Below are 18,263 nucleotides of genomic sequence, written 5' to 3'. Positions count from 1 at the left end.
ACTAAGGGAAATAAGCCCAGAGAGACAGGAAGCTCAAGCAGCCTGGCTTTCCAAGTCCAGGATGCTGACCTTCCCAGCCTCTGTCAGCTCCCTGTTTCATACCACCTCCAAGGCAGTCACGCTGCGGCTCACAGGGACACCCCTACTTGGATGCCATCCTTTCCATTCCTTCTTGGGCTGTCTCCCCGCCTACCTCCATAAGCCTGGACATCAGATGCTTTTATGATCAAGGCCCAGGAAGACGGATTCTCCTGTGCCATCCTCTGGGGCTTCTCTCTCCCAGTTTGGGTTTCAGTTCTGAGGGACTATCCTGCTCCCCAGCCTCACAGCTCAGCGAGATGCTGCCCCAGCTCCAACACATCACACATGACAGCCTTCACTTAACAGGGTTCATGTCCACAGAACACTCGAGAAGTCAGAGGCTCATCCCAACACTCCATACCATGCAGGGCACAAAGATGGTGACAAGAGCCTTATGAGTGTTCGTTGGCCATCTCTTCCAAAAGGAAGGAAGAAAAGATGAGGTGGGAAAGGAGAGGCTGAAGAACCAGGCAGCCCTCTTACTTACATCACCAAATCAGGAGGCTCCTGAGGTCCCAGCCATGTTGGTTAGAACCACAGATGAACCAACCAGGTGCTGGGCCCATAACTAGACACCCAGAGGAGGGCCGCAGGCATGGCAAGGCATACATGCTGGTGAAGATGGGCACATAGACCTCTCTCCATCTTCTAACACCCAGAATCTGGGAATGTCAGAACTGGAAAGTGGCCTGGAAGTCATTTAGAGTCATGCATACATGCAAACACTCTTCACAATTGAGGAAGAAATGAGCTTCCAGAGGAAAGAATTAATTCATCTATGGTCATCTAGCAAGGCAATAACAGAACTGATAGGAAAACCCACATTTCTTGACTGCGTGATCAGTGTCTTTTCCACTATATTCATTCAACAAACATTGGCAGAAGGGGTCAATTTAAGACATAGTCGGTCTCTGTTCTCAAGAAGCTTAAAATTTAAGAGGTAAGGAGACAGAGGGAGAGATATATAAAACAAACAATAACTTTCAGAGAAAACAAACTCATTAAACAGCACGAGAATGTGACAAGTGGTATAATACCAATGGGCACAGATATGGAAATGACTGCTTCCACTGGATGGGGGCACTGAGCTGGGTGAGCAGGAGTCTGTCTGCCAGATATAAAGGAGAAGGGCATCCCCATCCCAGGGAGAGAAAATGGCACAAGTGTGCCCCAGAGACTGGAAGTACTTGGCAAAATCGAGAAGTGCCAGAAGGGCAGTGGACCTGGTGCATGCCGCTTGTGAGGGCTACAGAAGCAGGGCTGGGCCCCATGTAAGGGACCTGGAAGGCCACACAAGAGTCTGGGTCTTCCCCCAGGACCAGAGGGTGCCAGTGAAGTTAATCCACCTGAGAAAAATGAGTATCATCGTCCATACACCAGGCACAGGTAACCAGATCAATAGGCATAGCCACTCTGCCCGTACATGGCAGAAGTCAGGCTGAAGGAGGCCAACGAGGGAGCTATTATAACATTCAGGTAAGACACTTAGAGCACCTAAACTGGGAAAGTGGGCCCCAGAGGCAGAATCAAGGTGGGGAAGTTGGATGTGGAGTCCAAGAGTAAAAGCTGAGAATGACTCCTACATTTCTGGAAGGGGAGGGCTGGGGTGGATGGTCAGGTGCTTTGCCGAGACCACCCTCTTCATTTAATAGACTCACCTGCCTCATGCAGTTAGTTACTTTTTGTGCCTACATGCCTTAGACAGCTCCGTATTCCCCAGGGGCTCAATCAATACTTGCAGGTTGCCGTTGATTACAAAGCAAGCACGATTCTAAAGCTGGAGAAAGCCTTACTAAGTGACAGTGCTGACGGATCTAGTGCCAGAGTGGGTCACATGAACCAGTCCCTCTCACCACCTAACTGGTCACTCATCTCACCCCCTCCCTCTGGACACAAACAGGGTCATGTGGCCAGTGATTCCAACCAGGCGTGGGCACCAGGAGCCCCCACAGGCAGGGGAAGGTCCATGGAAAACACTCAAAACTAGACTCCCATGGTGCTGATTCTTGCACTACCATGGGACTCAGGAAGCTGCTTTTAAATTCTCTGGGTGACTCAATGCTCACCTCCAGAGACCAACCAATTATGAAATTCTCTCACTTTGAGATAAACAGGATTGCGAAGCTAGAGTGGTCCATTGCCTGAAACAGACAGTGGCCACAGACAGGAGACCTGACGCAGTCCCTGCTGGCTCCCCAATGCCACCCTGGCTGCAGAGCAGCACCCGCATCCAAGGACCAATCTGCATCCCTCCCTCCCTCAGTGCACGAAAGCAGTGCTGGGGCTGGGGGCGGGGACGCTATGATAGATGATGGATCCTGCTTTGCCAGCTGCTGCCAGAGGGCCAGGGAGGAAGAGGAGAAATGAAAAGCCTGGGAGATATTTTCCCCGTGATTTGTGCCGCACGAGATGCCCTGTAGCAATATTTATCCTGCAGCTCTGTCCCACTTTCGTTTATTATCCAGCCTAGCCTGAGTTATCACAACCAGGACGGGACCCATAAACTAGCTACCTGACACCATTGGGACCATACAGCATATTTTAAAACCTCAAGGAGCAGCTTCAATCCTCTATGGAAATTTAAAGAAATAGGTGCCATCCTCATCCTCTGGGGACTGGGGCCATTCTCGAAGCAGATGCAAGGAGCACCTGTTCCCCCCCGGCTGCCACATTCCCAGAGATGCACCCTGGAGACTGCACCATGCACGCCCTTCCACATCCTACCTACAAGCACAAACCACAATCTGGTCAGTACCCCCTTGTTTGGGACTCACAACACAACTTCCAGAGATGCAGATCATTTCTAGGGTTGAATTTTAATCATCCATCATCAGTATTTCATTAAAGCATTTGCCAGCAAATGAATGAATAATGAATTTATTGAGCACCTTCTGTTACATCTTAGGTCTGTCCTGGGGAAAGGGGGTTGGTTAGAAGTATAAAACCCGGCTCTCAACCTTACCTGCCCAATCTGCTCAGAGGACACACAGGACTGAATCACTAACAAGGCAGGGAGGACAGGATTCTGGTGTGGGGAGGGAGGGACAGGAGGGGCCACTGGGAGTTCCCGGGCTGAGGGATCTGCCATCAAGAAAAGCTTGACAAGAGGGTAGACAGTAATTCCCAGATTAATAGCAATTTCTAAAGATCCACAGATTAGTTGTGTGATCTAGTTGCTAGCTCTCAGGTGGTATATAAAACCAGAAGAGAAAACAAATCCCTTCTTAGGGCTTACATTCTGATTTGAGGACAAGGGAGCTACAATAAAGAAAGATAATTAAGAAAGAAGTAAAATATATATGTGTGTGTGTGTGTGTGTGTGTATATCTATATCTATATCTATATCTATCTATCTATCTATCTATCTATCTATATATATATATATATATATATATATATATTATGTAGAAAATAAAGATGGATGGGGATACCAGGAATCCAGGGCATGGGGGAAGGACAGCTATTTTGAGCAGGGTGGCCAGGGAAGGTCTCAGCCTTAAGCTGGGGGACATGGGCAGGGAATAGTATAATAATCCAAGCAAGAGATGATGGATCAAGCCCTGGACCAAGGCTGTGGCAGTGGAAGTAGGAAGAACAGAATGGATCCTGTTGTTCAATAAAGGACATGGGGTCAGGGGGTAGAGGAGACCAAAAGTGCACTTTTAGATACATTAGGATGTCTGTTATCCATCCAAGTAGAGATATAATCCCATGACTCGATGACTCAAAGAACTTTAGAAACAGAACAGACTTGAGAGAGTATGACTCGGTGTCCTTACCAACAGGTAACAATGGGATGGTGACCTGGCAGCTCTCCAAGCAGGTGCCACTGCCATACAGTCCTGCTACTCTATTCCGGGGTCCATGTCATCACCCCAACACTCCTATGTGGCTCACTGGGAGGTCTGACCTATAAGTCTGTCCTATTCTCTAGTTGAGGCAGTCTGAGGCTGGGAGGAGCCAGCCGCCCTGCCCAGGGCCAGTCCCACCTGGCAGCAGAGCCCTGCTCAGTGATCTCTTCCTGCTGCTACACAGACCTGCCATTTACATTTTGCTTCCAGGAGTATAATTTTCATGACAGAGAGGGAAAGATCTCTGCTTCTAGAAGTTTTTTCATAAAAGCTGCTTACAAATTTGGGTCTTTCCCCAAAAATAGACATTAAATACAAACTCCATGCTACCCAATATCTGGATGCAAAGAGGACACGGTTAGGAATGACACGAGAATACCAGTTGCCGGGATGAAACTGGAAAAACTGTAAAGTCTGTCTCCACAGAAAGGAAGACAAACACTACACTCTGGCATGGACCAATGTGGATATAACAAAAGGCTCTCGAATGTTTCTAGTAAACACCATAAATGAGATGGATAGTGGAGAAATTCAGATTTAAGTGACATTTTTTTGAGCACCTTCTATTTCCAAGCTGTTTTTCGCTTCACTCAGTCCTCACAGCAACCCTGTGAGACGGTTATCATGATTCCCAGATGAAGGACCTGGAGAACTAAAGGAACTTGCTCAAGGTCACAGGCGCTAGAAGATGATAGGGAGGAGATTCGGACACCTGGCCCCTTCTCCAAGACATTTGACTCCTAAACCAGAGCCCTTCCATTGCCACACTGCCTCCCAAAAACAAGGAAAGAAAGAACCCCATAATCAGTCTTAAGGGGATGGCTTAGTCTAACTCAGGGCATGGAGCACATCTCAAGGCTCCACTGCATCCTTCACCTTCCCCTTCTCCAGGACTGGCACCTTTCTAGACCCTATTACTTCTGGCCAAAAGGAAGCCACCTACCCACCAGGATACTTGCCACAGGCTTCTTCTCTCCTTCAAATAACATTCAAAAACCACCTCCTTTACCAAGCCCTCCAAGATAACGCGATGCCTCTTCTTCCTCCAATGAGCTAACGGAGTTGCAAGGGCCTCACAAAGGTCAGGCTCTACGTGCACGACCCCTACCCTTGAATCTACAGCTGTAATCACTCACATCCCTGACACCTCTGGCTCTGAGTATTTACAGTATTTATATTTAATAATGGTATCATATTACTTGTGAGCAGCACTTTTCACTTTCCCCAGGCTATCGCATTGTTAACTCGCATGGTCCTTATCACTGCCCTCGGCAGCAGGGAGGGCAGGTACACCTACTACTACTTGACATATGGGGAAACTGAGACACGGGGGATAGAACTCCTCCCAGGACACCAAACTCATTGATAGCTGAACCAGAAATCAGAGCTGCTCATATCCAGGCCAAAGGTCTTTCCACCAGAACACAGGACTCTGTGGCTCAACTTCCTAGAGCAGTCTCCTCCCACATCTCCTCCCTGCGAGTGCCAGAGTCAATCATATCCTCCTCCAGCCTGAAGCCAAGCTATCCTTGACCACCCGAAACAGAGTGAGCACCTTCTGCTCACCACAAGGAAGGGCAGAGCACCACAAGGAAGGGCAGAGCATCCCGCGTATGGAGGGCCTTTACCCTCTCTTAACACCCCTGTCCAAAAGCTGGAATGGTCAGAAGAAACTCAAGAGCATGTGAAAATGGAGCTCTCGATTGCATCCACAGACAGTCCCATCCAGGCAGACTGCTGCCAGGGGCTCTGGAAGGAAGAGAGAGATGACAAGCAGATAAGCATGCACACACTTTGTGTTCCTCACTCCATTTAATGCCACTTGAGATCACCACCTTACATTTCTCCACTACCTGCCTCTTGAGTGGCATCCAGACCTGAGCTCATCCATCCACACACCAGCACCAGCTAGAAGAGGCGGGTCCAGCAACGGACATCTTATTCACTCATTGCTCAGCAAGAGTCTTGCTGATGGAGACAACAGGGAAGGAGGGATGGGGAGCCACCTTAGAGGGCCAGGACCTGACCTGGGAAGAGAATGGAGATTGACCAGCTCCTCCCCGCCCAGGCCCCACTCTTCCTCAATCCCTCTAACTCCTTCTTGAGACAACCACTGGTAAAGAGATTGGATGGAGCCCTTCGTGAGTAAGTAATGATGGCCTCTCAGACAGAAAGGGGCAAGAGAGAGGGAGGGGAATGGGTCGGGGTAGGGAAAGGGACGGTAAAAGTGTACCGTCGCCTGCTTCTGCTCCTCATATGCTCTTGTACCCTGTCCCGGATTCATGACTGGTGTACACGACTTCTGTTCTCTGTGCTGAATGCTGGGGAACTTGAGGCAGAACCCAGGGCTTGTTCTTCCAGCCCCTGAAGCACCTGGCACATGCATACTGGGAATGCATATATACTGGCTCTTGGCTTTAAATTGAAGGAGGCATAAAGAAAAAGGCCAGAGGGAAGATTTTATGAAGACCTTATCAACTAAATAGGTTTGAAGCATCTGGAAGGAGTCAGTACAGCATAGAGGAGATTTCTTAATGATAAAGAGTGAGTGATTCTTTGTCGAGGATGCTCAATGCCACCACCACCACCCCCACCCCTCCCACCCCCGCCTTGCAGGAAACTGAGCTAAATGGTGCTGTGAGCTCTCCCAGGCCCACATAACACTTTTTGGTGCATTACATGTGACATGACAGCAGCCTCCTAGGGCTGCTCTTCCCCCTGCATCCTGGGGCTCCCTGGGACCAGACAGGAGGAATCACCCTAGGCTGTGCTTTCACCTACAAAGGCCTACAGCCTCTGCTAACTTCAGTCTTTCCACAAGTACATGCCCATAACCTGACCCAACAGAATTAAGCCCAGAGGCCCCAAAGGAGCCAGTGGTATGGTTCCAAGGGGATGGAGAGTACAAGTGAGGACACTGCCCCAGACAGGGAGGCCAAGTAGAAGGTATCCCCACCCGCCCCCCAAGGGATGGCAGCCAAGGCCCCTGGAGGAGAGGCAGTCAGCCTTGGTCCCTGTAATCCCAGGTCAGCAGCTTCATCTGTCCCCCAGCAGCTCCCAGTCCCTCCATCACAAACTTACAGAGGACACCCAGGGCAGCCATGCTCATAGCACTTAGGCAGCAGCTTCCTGGACTTAGAGCCACATTTGAGGGGCTTATGCATGCCCCAAATCCAGCCCATCATGGGCTCTATGCCCCCATAGCCACCCTAGCTGCCACCATCATGCCCTCCAGCTACAGCTTAGGCCTATCTCAGCACTTGTCTTCCTGTGCACCGTGTGCCTGGCACTATCCCAACCAGCAAAGGGGAAGGCAGGTGCAGAAGCACACAGTACAACCCTAACCTCAAGGGGCTTGCAGCTCTTCCTATTCTAAGCCGACCAGAACTGGACTGCAGTTATAGATTTACTTATCATCCCTGAAATATGCCTCAGTCTCTCTGTGTCCTCATTGGCCGGCCTAGAGGAACTTCCTTGATGGAAGAGCTAAAAGTTCCAGTGTGTGCTCCAAGTCCATTCCTATTGCTCAACTTCACTGGTCACCAGCAAAGCCGAATAGAAGCCATTCTCAGATACTACCACATGTCTACCAGAATGGTTTAAACAACAACAACAGAAAATACCAAGTCCTTGGATAAACACAGCCATCAGGAACTCTCTCGTACACTGCTGTCAGGACTCCAGATTGGGACAACCCCTTTGGAAAACTGACACTACCTATGCAAGTGCACCATTCCCATATTCCATGTCCACCCTTTATATAGACCTAGAAGAACAAGTTTTAATGAAAAAGGTATACCAGCATATTTACAGAAGTGAATAACCAAATATTTTTAACCAAATATACTTTGGTTAAAAATAACCAGTCTTGGGGCACCTGAGGGGCTCAGCAGTTGAGCATCTGCCTTCAGCTCAGGGCGTGATTCTGAGGTCCTGGGATCAAATCCCGCATCAGGATCCCCACGGGGAACCTGCCTTTCCCTCTGCCTATGTCTCTGTGCCTCAATCTTTCTCTCTCTCTCTCTCTCTCTCTCTCTCTCTCTCTCTCTTATGAATGAATAAAGTCTTAAAAAAAAAAAAAAAACAAAGTCTGCAAGCTGCCAAAGTGTCCATCAGCAATAGAACAGCTACATCAATTATGGCACAGTCAGTCCCATGGAGCACACTATGCAACGATGCAAATGAATGAACTACAGCCACCTCCAGCTACATAAATGAATCTCAAGACGAAGAGGACACACTGTATGATTCTACTGATTTGAAGTTTAAAAACAAAGCTATGTTATTCAGTATCAGGACAGTGGCTACCCTTGACTGAGGGTAGTGACTGGAAAGGGGGCAGGAGGGTGACTCCTGGGTGCTGGTAATGTTCTATTTCTTAATCTGTGTCCTGGTACCACCAATGTGTGCACTTTGTAAGAGTTCAATGGGCACTACGTTTCTACATATGTATGTTGCCCCTCAACCAAAGGCTAAAAAAAGTTTCCATTTCTGTCTCTTTTATTCACCCTGCAGCCCTTACATATTAAGGGACAAAGCTGTTCATGTAAAAGGAACCATTGATCATCTGTGTGTGTGTAATACCTTAGTCATTTTTCATCTCTTAAATGAAGAATATGAGATAATCTCTAAGGAAGCTTCCAGCTCTAGATAGTCTGATGCTTTGATCCTATTCTTAGTAAAACCTCATTAATCAGTAATAAGAAATCTCCCAAATTAGTGAAAAATAAAAAAACAGAACATTTGTTTAAAGAAGGCAGTGTGACAGCTTTCAAGAACTAAGCGCATTACAAATTAAAATATAGATGTCCACTAAATGGAATTTAATTAAAAAAATTACAATATGCATTCGGCTTACTCTACTTAATACTACTTGAATATTATTAAAGTCCTGTGTCTTGCCCATGTTAAATCATTATTTCAACGTTTTCAATCAAGAGGAGTCATGAATGCCACATTACTGCATCTGCTACATTACAAGTCACCGAATAAGAGCATTCTGATGGTGACATAGACACAGACATCTATAATCCCCAAGCGCCGGCCACCTCCACTCCCAGCCCTGTGAATTTTCGGCCCCACACCTGGGAAAAGCCGAGCCCGGTGTGAGCCCTGTGCTGATCCCACTCTTTGAGGGCCATGCTTCGCATGTGGCTGTCCCCAAACATAACCGACACACAGATTACTTGGGAGACTTAAGACACCCCCGGGAGCCTGGCAACACCAATGATGGCAATGGGACAGGAATTCTAGGCGCCATCATAAATAAAACCTCTGCTCAGTGGCTAATCTCATGGGCGCCTCAAAAATATACAAACAGATAGACCAAGGCTCGCCTGCAGCCTTGAGGGCTTACAACCAGGGGCGCCTCCCTCCCCGACTGCCTGCACAATCACAGCCCGCTGGCAACTCTCTTCTGGCTCAGTATCTCTGTCTATATGATGGGAGGAAATGCCCTATGGCCCTCACCCTGCTTCAACGGGTTGGCAAAGGAACTGGTTCATTAACACTCTAAATATCTGGACTCCCCCACCAAATAAGAAAGTATGGAGGAACAGTCACATTAAGGAGGTCATTTCCTGGAGGCCTTGAGCAGGATCTGCACAAAAGTAGGCATCTCATCAAAGTTTACTGAAAAGTGAATGAGTGAACCTGATTCCCAGCTAACTCCCCACTGACAGCTCTCTTTTCTCCCACCAGCAGAGAGTGTGCGATGGGATCAGTGGTCATGTACTTGATTTGGGAGAGTTAACTCACAGGACCCAGCTTCTTCACTAAATATCTAAATATACGGAGGACTCAGGACTTTATTCCATCAGAAAAAAGGGCAGCTGAGCTAGGCCTCCCTTCCCCCAGCCCCGGGGCTATGAGCGCACTTCCCCTCCTCCAGGCTCCACCACCTGTCTCCGGACCAAATAGGGATCACAGGGAGGCATTTCCTGAGCTCTGCAAGCTTGCTGACCCTGGAGGTTAATCCTACCCCTCTGTGGCCAGGCTACACAACCAGGATCCTCTCCCTCCCAACCCCTGAAGCACAGAATCCTAGAATTGCAGAGCTCTAAAGGACCTGAGAAACCATAAGTTCAAGGCTCCAATATGTCCAGGATTATCCCAGTTTCCCAAAGCAGGACGAAGAGGACAGGGTTCAAAGCTAGGTCTTCTGACCCTCAGCCTAATGCTCTTTTGACTAGACCCAAAATAAAGCCTACTTGACATCCAAATGCCACTTTGGCCCTTTGGTGGTGGTGACATGTCGTGCCATGCTGAGGATTGAGTCAGATGCAGAAGAAAGACTGCTGTGATCAATTAGCGACATCCACCTTGAGCCAAGGAAGAGGGTTTTGCATGAAGCATTTGCCAGCCTGCCACTACGCCACACTGATTCCCCGCACTGATGAACACTCTGCACCTCCTTTTCCAGAAACTCTTGAGTGTCGTTCTAGAGGCTGGGATCTATGCAAGGGCCAGGGATACTGACTGTCCCCCATGGAGAAGACAAGAAACTGAATCAAAGAGTGAAGGAGATGAGTCTGAGGTAGGATTAAAATCCAGAGAATTCTGCTTTTGTATCAAACCAACTCTTTTTACTGTGTGCCCACTATTCATGTCTTAGATAAACATGGATCAGATGCCTACTGTGTGCAAGACAGGGGGTATGGCTTCCTAACCGTTGCCACATCTCACAGACAATGAACATGCCTCCTACCCTGCTGCTAACTTCAGGAATGAGTCACCTTCCTTTCTGCCCCACAGACCCTGTATCTAAACATAGAAGTCTGAATATCTCTCAGGATTGCTGTGAGGTTCATGAGTGAAAATCTATAGGAAAGTGTGTTAGGAAACAGAAAGCCCCATCCATATAAGGATGGAGGGTCACGGTCATTTCCTCCTTCCCCTTTCCTCTCATTAGGGACTCGGCAGCCACCAAGCCTAAGCCTCCTTGCCAGCTGGTCTCCCCCAGAGGCCCTTCGTAGCTTGACATTCTTCCAGCCAGGAACTACCGTGGGGAGAGGAACAGTGTGAAGAGGTGAGGCCATATGGAGAGGGGAGCTGCCTGAATCAACTGAAGGGAGAAATCCAGTTGCCACTTCAATCATAGCAGGTGAGTCTCCAATATCCACAGGCTGCAACTCACACCAGAGATTTTCTGTATCCTCCAGGGCAGAGTAAGGGATTACCACTGATGTGTTATCTGCTCCAATTCTTCCTGTCAGGAGTCAAGTCTAATACCTCTGTAATGTGGAGCCCATCGACACTCTCTACACCCAGAGATGGGAATTGTACACAATGGCTAGGGAAGGCCACACACTCGTATCTGTTCCTCGCAGATCCTTCCTACTCCAGGATGTGAAACCCAGGAAAATCCTCTGGATAACATAAAGCTGTAGGCACAACACCTTCCTGGGGGATGGAGACCTAGCACCAATGATTGGTGACCTAGGCACTGTAATCAAGCCCACTTTGCTAAACAACAAATGTCTGTACAACATCGTGTTAGGTGTGGTGGAGAGCCAAGGAGAAGGAACGCCACGAAATACAGGACCAGAAAGACTGGGCCCTATCCAATGGTCCGTGTTTTGATTCTTAAAAGATTTTAGCAGAGCACAGAGTGTGGAACGTGGCAAAACAGAGGTGGAAACATAAATAAGGAGAAGATGCAAAAGACAGGGGGGCAAGAAGTGGTAGCTAAGTTTTTTGAAAACAATATATAAGCTGGACCTGGACTGGTTGACAGACTTTGGAAGTTGGCCAGAGGCAAGTGAGGGGAAAAGGAACAGATTGAGCACGTGGTAGAAAAGCATTCTTTCATCCCTACGCCCAGTTAGTCAACAACTTTTTAGTGCCAGGCAGTTGCTGTGTGTAGAAGTGAACAGAACAAACAAGCACGGAGGTCTGTGCTGACTGCAGCCAGGGACCCCAGAAGAGGACAGGAATGAGCCGGAACAAGAGAGCTGGGCCCTACTGGAGAGGTCTACCAATTACGGCTTCCCCATTCCCATACTGTCAACAGAGGCTGGAAAGAGAAGGCCTGGGCCCTCTGTGTCCCCCACTGCCTTCCCTTAGGTACTCTAGCCCACAGGCTGACTGGTGCCTCCGTACCTGCTTCTCAGTATCTACTTCAGCTTTCATGGTGAGGAACAGGGTTCTTTGTGGACTGGGAGAGAAGCGGGACATACAGCCCAGAGCCTGATATAACCATAACTTGCCTTACTAACTTCCTTAAATCTACCCAGGGGACCTATTAGCTCTACTGAAAAAGTGCTGAGGGGAAAGAAAATGGTCCTCCTCTGGCCTGAAAGCAGTCATATTAAAGGATCCAAAAAGCTGGAAATGCCCTCTTTCCTTTTATGCCCAAACATCCATCATCTCTGGTCTCAGCTGTCATGGTCATCTCCTCCCCAGTCTGATCAAGCTCTGCCAGAGCCCCACCAACTGGGCTCTGGGACCTTCAGACATGTCTCTAGTGGATAACTTCCCTGCACTTGGTTCCAGTGGGTTCGAGCCAGGGACACCCCTGCTATGATGGGAGCCCACATCCTATTGTTCTGATCTTTGCCATCATCAGAACCAATTATTTAGCATGCAAATATATACAACACCTTTCTGAAAGTTGTGAGGAGCAAGGTAAACAAACACAGAATTCTAAAATCTCAACCCTGCTGGGGATTTAACCCAAAGATACAGATGCAGTGAAACGCCGGGACACCTGCACCCCAATGTTTATAGCAGCAATGTCCACAATAGCCAAACTGTGGAAGGAGCCTCGGTGTCCATCGAAAGATGAATGGATAAAGAAGATGTGGTTTATGTATACAATGGAATATTACTCAGCCATTAGAAACGACAAATACCCACCATTTGCTTCGACATGGATGGAACTGGAGGGTATTATGCTGAGTGAAGTAAGTCATAAGGAGGACAAACATTATATGGTCTCGTTCATTTGGTGAATATAAAAAATAGTGAAAGGGAATAAAGGGGAAAGGAGAAAAAATGAGTGGGAAATACCAGAGAGGAGACAGAACATGAGAGACTCCTAACTCTGGAAAACGAACAAGGGCTAGTGGAAGGGGAGGTGGGTGGGGGGTTGGGGTGACTGGGTGACGGGCACTGAGGGGGGTACTTGACGAGATGAGCACTGGATGATATGCTATATGTTGGCAAAGTGAACTCCATAAAAAATAAATAAATAAAATAAAATGAAAATTACTCTAAATAAATAAATAAATAAATAAATAAATAAATAAATAATAGCATTAGTTTAAAAAAATAAAATAAAATCTCAACAAAAAGGACTGTCAAGCGGAGCCTGAGGAGCTGTGTGGCAGTGGTACTGCTACAGGAGGAAAGGGAAAAGCAATCAAGAGCATTCACCCCCCTCCAGGCTCCAGGCTGGGCATTCCCCACAATTTCTCCTCAGATGGTGGGCTGATCCAAGTCCCAAGGTCCCATGCATTTCAGCACTTGGTGCCGGACAGCCCCCTATTCACCTACAAAAAAAAAAAAAAAAGTTATACCCCTGCCTCACACCATACACAAAAAATAACTCTAAAGGGATCATGGACTTAATGTAAGAGCTAAAACTATAAAACTATTAGAAGAAGGCATAGGAGTAAATCTTTATGACCTTGGCTTAGACAAACGTTTCTTAGGACACCAAAAGCAAAAATAATGTGAGGAAAGTTAAATAATCTGGACTTGATCAAAATTAAAAACTTTTACACTGCAAATGATACCACCAAGAAAATGAAAAGCCAACCCACAGAATATAAAGGAATATTTGCAGATCATATATTTGCAGCTGATAAGGGGCTTCTAACCAGAATATATGAAGAATACTTACAACTTAATAATTAAAAGACAAATAACTCAACTTAAAAACAGGCAAAGTACATCAACATATATTTCTCCAAGGAAGATACACAAATAGCAACTAAGTACCTGAACAGATGCTCAACATTACTCATCAGAGAAATGCAAATCAAAACAACAATGAGATATCTATCTCACACCCACTGAGATTGCTACAAGACAGACAATAATAAGTGTTAGCAAGGGTGTGGAGAAATTATGATCCTGAACACATTGCTGGTAGGGATGTGGCCACTTGGAAAATAGTTTGGTGGTTCCTCAAAACATTAAATATAGAGTTACCATATGACCCAGCACTTCCTCTCCCAGGTACACAACCAAGAAAAATGATACCATGTTCACATACAAATTTGTGCACAGATGTTCACTGCAGCATCAGTCATATTAGCCAAAAAATTGGAACCACCCAAATGCCCATCAAGTGACAAATGGATAAACAAAAGGTGGCATATCCATACAAATTATTATTCAGCCATAAAAAGGAACAAAATACTTGTATAGTCTGCAACATGGATAAACCTTGAAAGCACTGTGCTAAATCTGAGAAGTCCATCACAAAAGACCCCACATTGTATGACTCCACTTACAAGAAATCTCCAGAACAGACAAGTCTATGAACAGACAAGTTAGTGATTTGCCCAGGGCTGGGTCAGGGGGAAATGAGGAGTGACTGCTAATGGGTACAGGGTTTAACTTTGGAGGGATAAAATGTTCAAAAAGTAGATGTGATGATGGCTCTACAACTCTGTGAACATGAAATGGCTGTGTTCATTCGCTAGCACTGCCACAACAAAGTACCACAGTCTGGGTGGCTCAAAAAACAGAAATTTATTTTATGATTCTGGAGGCTAGAAGTTCAAAATCAAGGTGCCTGTAGGTTTGCTTTCTTCTGAGGACTCTCTCCTAGGTTTATAAATGGCTGTCTTCTTCCCATGTCTTCACACGGTTCTTCCTCTGAGTGAGTCTTTGTCTTAACCTCCTCTTCTTAAAGCACACCAGTCCTATCGGATTAGGGCCCACCCCAATGACCTCATTCACCCTTAATCACCTCTTTAAAGATCCTATTTTCCAAATACGATACCATCTTCAGGTACAAGGGGCTAGGGCTTCAACATATAACATATCGCTATTTTTAAAATCCCATCCACAATCCTAGATATCAGCTAGCCCAACCCTCTGTTCTACACACGTGGTACTAAAGCCCAGCGATGGAGAGCCACTTGCCCCCCTAATCACAGCTGGTCAGAGGCAGAGCTTGGGAGTAGAATTCACAGCTGCTACTACAAGTCTGGTGCTCTTTCTACTATATCCTCCTCCTACCTGAACCTCTAGGGATCATAAACTAAACAGACAATGATGGGAAAAGTAAGAGAACTTTAAGAAAAATGCCTAAGAACTTAGATCATGTGCAATTAAGAAGTAAATATGCTCCATGGCTTGTGGGAAAGGGGGCAGACAGCAGAGCTCTGATGAGGCCCTGGGAGAGACGCACACAGTGCCAGCAGAGTCTGTGAGCAAATTCTACATTAATTCTGTATCTGCTGTGTGCCATGTGAAATAGGAGCTTGTTCCTGAGCAAGATGTGCTTTACAGAAGAGTTGGCACTCCAGTCAATCCTTGAAGAACGGGCCCAATTCCACCGGGTGAGGGTTTTCCAAGCAAAAGAACCATGTGACCAAAGGCAGGTAATTTCCAGACCTGTTCAGGAAATAGCAAGTTGGCCAGAGCAACGGAAGCATATGCTTTGTACAAGGAACAGTGGGGGATTACAAAGCAAAGGTAGGCTGAGGTCAGATCCTAGAGAGGCTTTGCATGCTACGCTTAGAAGCATGGACTTGAGATAAGTAACAGGGAACCACTGAAGTTTCCAGGACAAAAGTGAGCATCACCCGAGGAGCGCTCAGGAAAGGTGGCACCACCCTGGCCAGCACAGAGCCTGGGAGGCCACTTCAATAGCTCTTGTGTGAAGCATTCACAGGACAGGAGAGGATGGCAACAAGCATGGCTGATGAGAAGAAGCCAATGGGATGTGGGGAAGCAGAGAGCTCCCTGTTTCTAGGGGAGCTCTCTCCAATTTATCTTAATTAGACTTGGGAAAGCGAGAAGTTGAGGCAAGCGAGAAGAGGAGGGAACTCTGCAGGCACTGAAAAGCCGCCAACTCCCAGAGCCCATGTTGTGATCCGGTGCTGACAGCCCTTCATATTTTCTATGGTGGGTTTTCTTTTCTTTCTTTCTTTCTTTCTTTTTTTTTTTTTTTTTTTTTTTTTTTTTTTTAGGAGCTTAAGGGAGGGGTGGGGAAGGGGAGAGAGACATAATGGAGTTGCTCAGTAACAAAAGCCCTGATGCATTTCTACTCTTTTTCTCCTCAGGGTGTGCTAGTCCACTGGCACCCTATAATCCTAGGGGATGTGGGACACAGCGCGTACCTTACTGTTGCAGTGCAGACAGCAGGGGCACCTACCCACCAGTGGCTGCCAAGCACCCCCTGATCAGGGAGAGGAAGGAAGGGCCCAGAAACAGACATGGAGGATGGGAAAGACAGCATGAGAGTTTGAGAGAATCCTCGGTTTGAGTCCTGGGTGTGTTTCCCTTTCCAGCTTTGTGACCTTGCGTCAGACACTTCCCCTCCCTAGGTCTGGGTTTCCTAGTCTTTATTGATACCACAGCCACTACCAATTATTCAGGCTCTACTGTGCGCCAGGGGCTGTTTCAGGCTTTTATCCCTTACAAAAAACCCTATGAAGTAAGTATTTGTTTCACCATTTTACAGGTGGAGAAACTGAGGTCCAGAAGTTAAGTAGGTTAGTCGAGGTCAGAAAGCTATGCTGAAACCCAGATCTGTTGAGCTTAAAAACCCCCATTTTTTGAACTATTGGGACTTCATCAAGATGAGAAGCTTTTGCACAGCAAAGGATACAGTCAACAGAACTCAAAGACAACCTACAGAATGGGAGAAGATGTTTGCAGATAACATATCAGATAAAGGTCTAGTTTCCAAAATCTATAAAGAACTTATTAAACTCAACAGCAAAGAAACAAACAATCCACTCATGAAATGGGCAAAAGACATGAAGAGAAATCTCACAGAGGAAGACATAGACATGGCCAACATGCACATGAGAAAATGCTCTGCATCACTTGCCATCAGGGAAATACAAATCAAAACCACAATGAGATACCACCTCACACCAGTGAGAATGGGGAAAATTAACAAGGCAGGAAACAACAAATGTTGGAGAGGATGCGGAGAAAAGGGAACCCTCTTACACTGTTGGTGGTTATGTGAACTGGTGCGGCCACTCTGGAAAACTGTGTGGAGGTTCCTCAAAGAGTTAAAAATAGACCTGCCCTATGACCCAGCAATTGCACTGTTAGGGATTTACCCCAAAGATTCAGATGCAATGAAACGCCGGGACACCTGCACCCCGATGTTTCTAGCAGCAATGTCCACAATAGCCAAACTGTGGAAGGAGCCTCGGTGTCCATCGAAAGATGAATGGATAAAGAAGATGTGGTCTATGTATACAATGGAATATTCCTCAGCCATTAGAAACGACAAATACCCACCATTTGCTTCAACGTGGATGGAACTGGAGGGTATTATGCTGAGTGAAGTAAGTCAATCGGAGAAGGGCAAACAGTGTATGTTCTCATTCATTTGGGGAATATGAATAATAGTGAAAGGGAATACAAGGGAAGGGAGAAGAAATGTGTGGGAAATATCAGAAAGGGACACAGAACATAAAGACTCCTAACTCTGGGAAACGAACTAGGGGTGGTAGAGGGGGAGGAGGGCAGGGGGGTGGGGCGAATGGGTGACAGGCACTGAGGGGGACACTTGACGGGATGAGCACTGGGTGTTATTCTGTATGTTGGTAAATTGAACACCAATAAAAATTAATTTATTAAAAAAAACCATTTTTAAACCATATCACATTTAATGCGACTCAAGTGGAAACAATAAAGCCTGTTCTTCCCTCCCTCATCAGCTTGCCATGAAGCTCAGCGGAGAGAATTCACTCTCAGAACAGCAAGGGTAAAATTTCTCTCTGTTGACATGCTAGTTACTTCAGGCCCAAACGTATTGGCCCTCAAGTCAACTAGAACTCACTTTCACTCAGGCCCTAGCCCCAGGCCCTCCTCCTACAGAAAGTCCTCCAACTAGCCCAGCCTTCCACCATGCTGGCCCACCGTCACTTCCTCCATGGTGCTCTCAGTCCCTAGATTGCACTGGGCCCCTAGAAGCAAAGCCCAGGTCTCCCCTGGGTTCCAGACTCTAAGAATCTACCATTATCAGGAGATGGTGCATATCCCCATAAGTTCCCTCACTCCTGACCACTGGGTCTCCCACCGCAGCTGCCCCTCACTCACCCCAATCCTAGAGGAGATTACATGAGAGGATGAGGATAAAATATCCAGCGCAGTGCCCGGTACCAAGAGGGTCGTAATCTTCACAGC

At 47.0% G+C, this 18,263-nt stretch overlaps 1 protein-coding gene across 7 annotated transcripts in view; it reads right to left on the bottom strand.

Annotated features, from left to right (window-relative positions):
• The window catches only part of TSPAN9 (tetraspanin 9), a 198,086-nt gene that overhangs the window by 105,414 nt on the left and 74,409 nt on the right, over positions 1-18,263 (bottom strand). For 4 of the 7 annotated variants that reach the window (XM_055315439.1, XM_055315442.1, XM_055315440.1 and 1 more), the window contains one exon: positions 13,308-13,423. The exons of the other annotated variants lie outside the window; for them this stretch is intronic. In XM_055315439.1, the coding sequence (XP_055171414.1) occupies positions 13,308-13,389 (82 nt within the window). In that variant the 5' untranslated portion in view covers positions 13,390-13,423. The remainder of the gene's footprint in view (positions 1-13,307; positions 13,424-18,263) is intronic. 7 annotated transcript variants of the gene reach the window in all.

This window comes from Nyctereutes procyonoides, unplaced genomic scaffold, assembly GCF_905146905.1.
Source record: "Nyctereutes procyonoides isolate TBG_1078 unplaced genomic scaffold, NYPRO_anot_genome, whole genome shotgun sequence".
NCBI classification, from domain to species: domain Eukaryota; kingdom Metazoa; phylum Chordata; class Mammalia; order Carnivora; family Canidae; genus Nyctereutes; species Nyctereutes procyonoides.
Note: the sequence above shows the minus strand (reverse complement) of the source record. Positions and strands in the feature narration are given on the sequence as shown.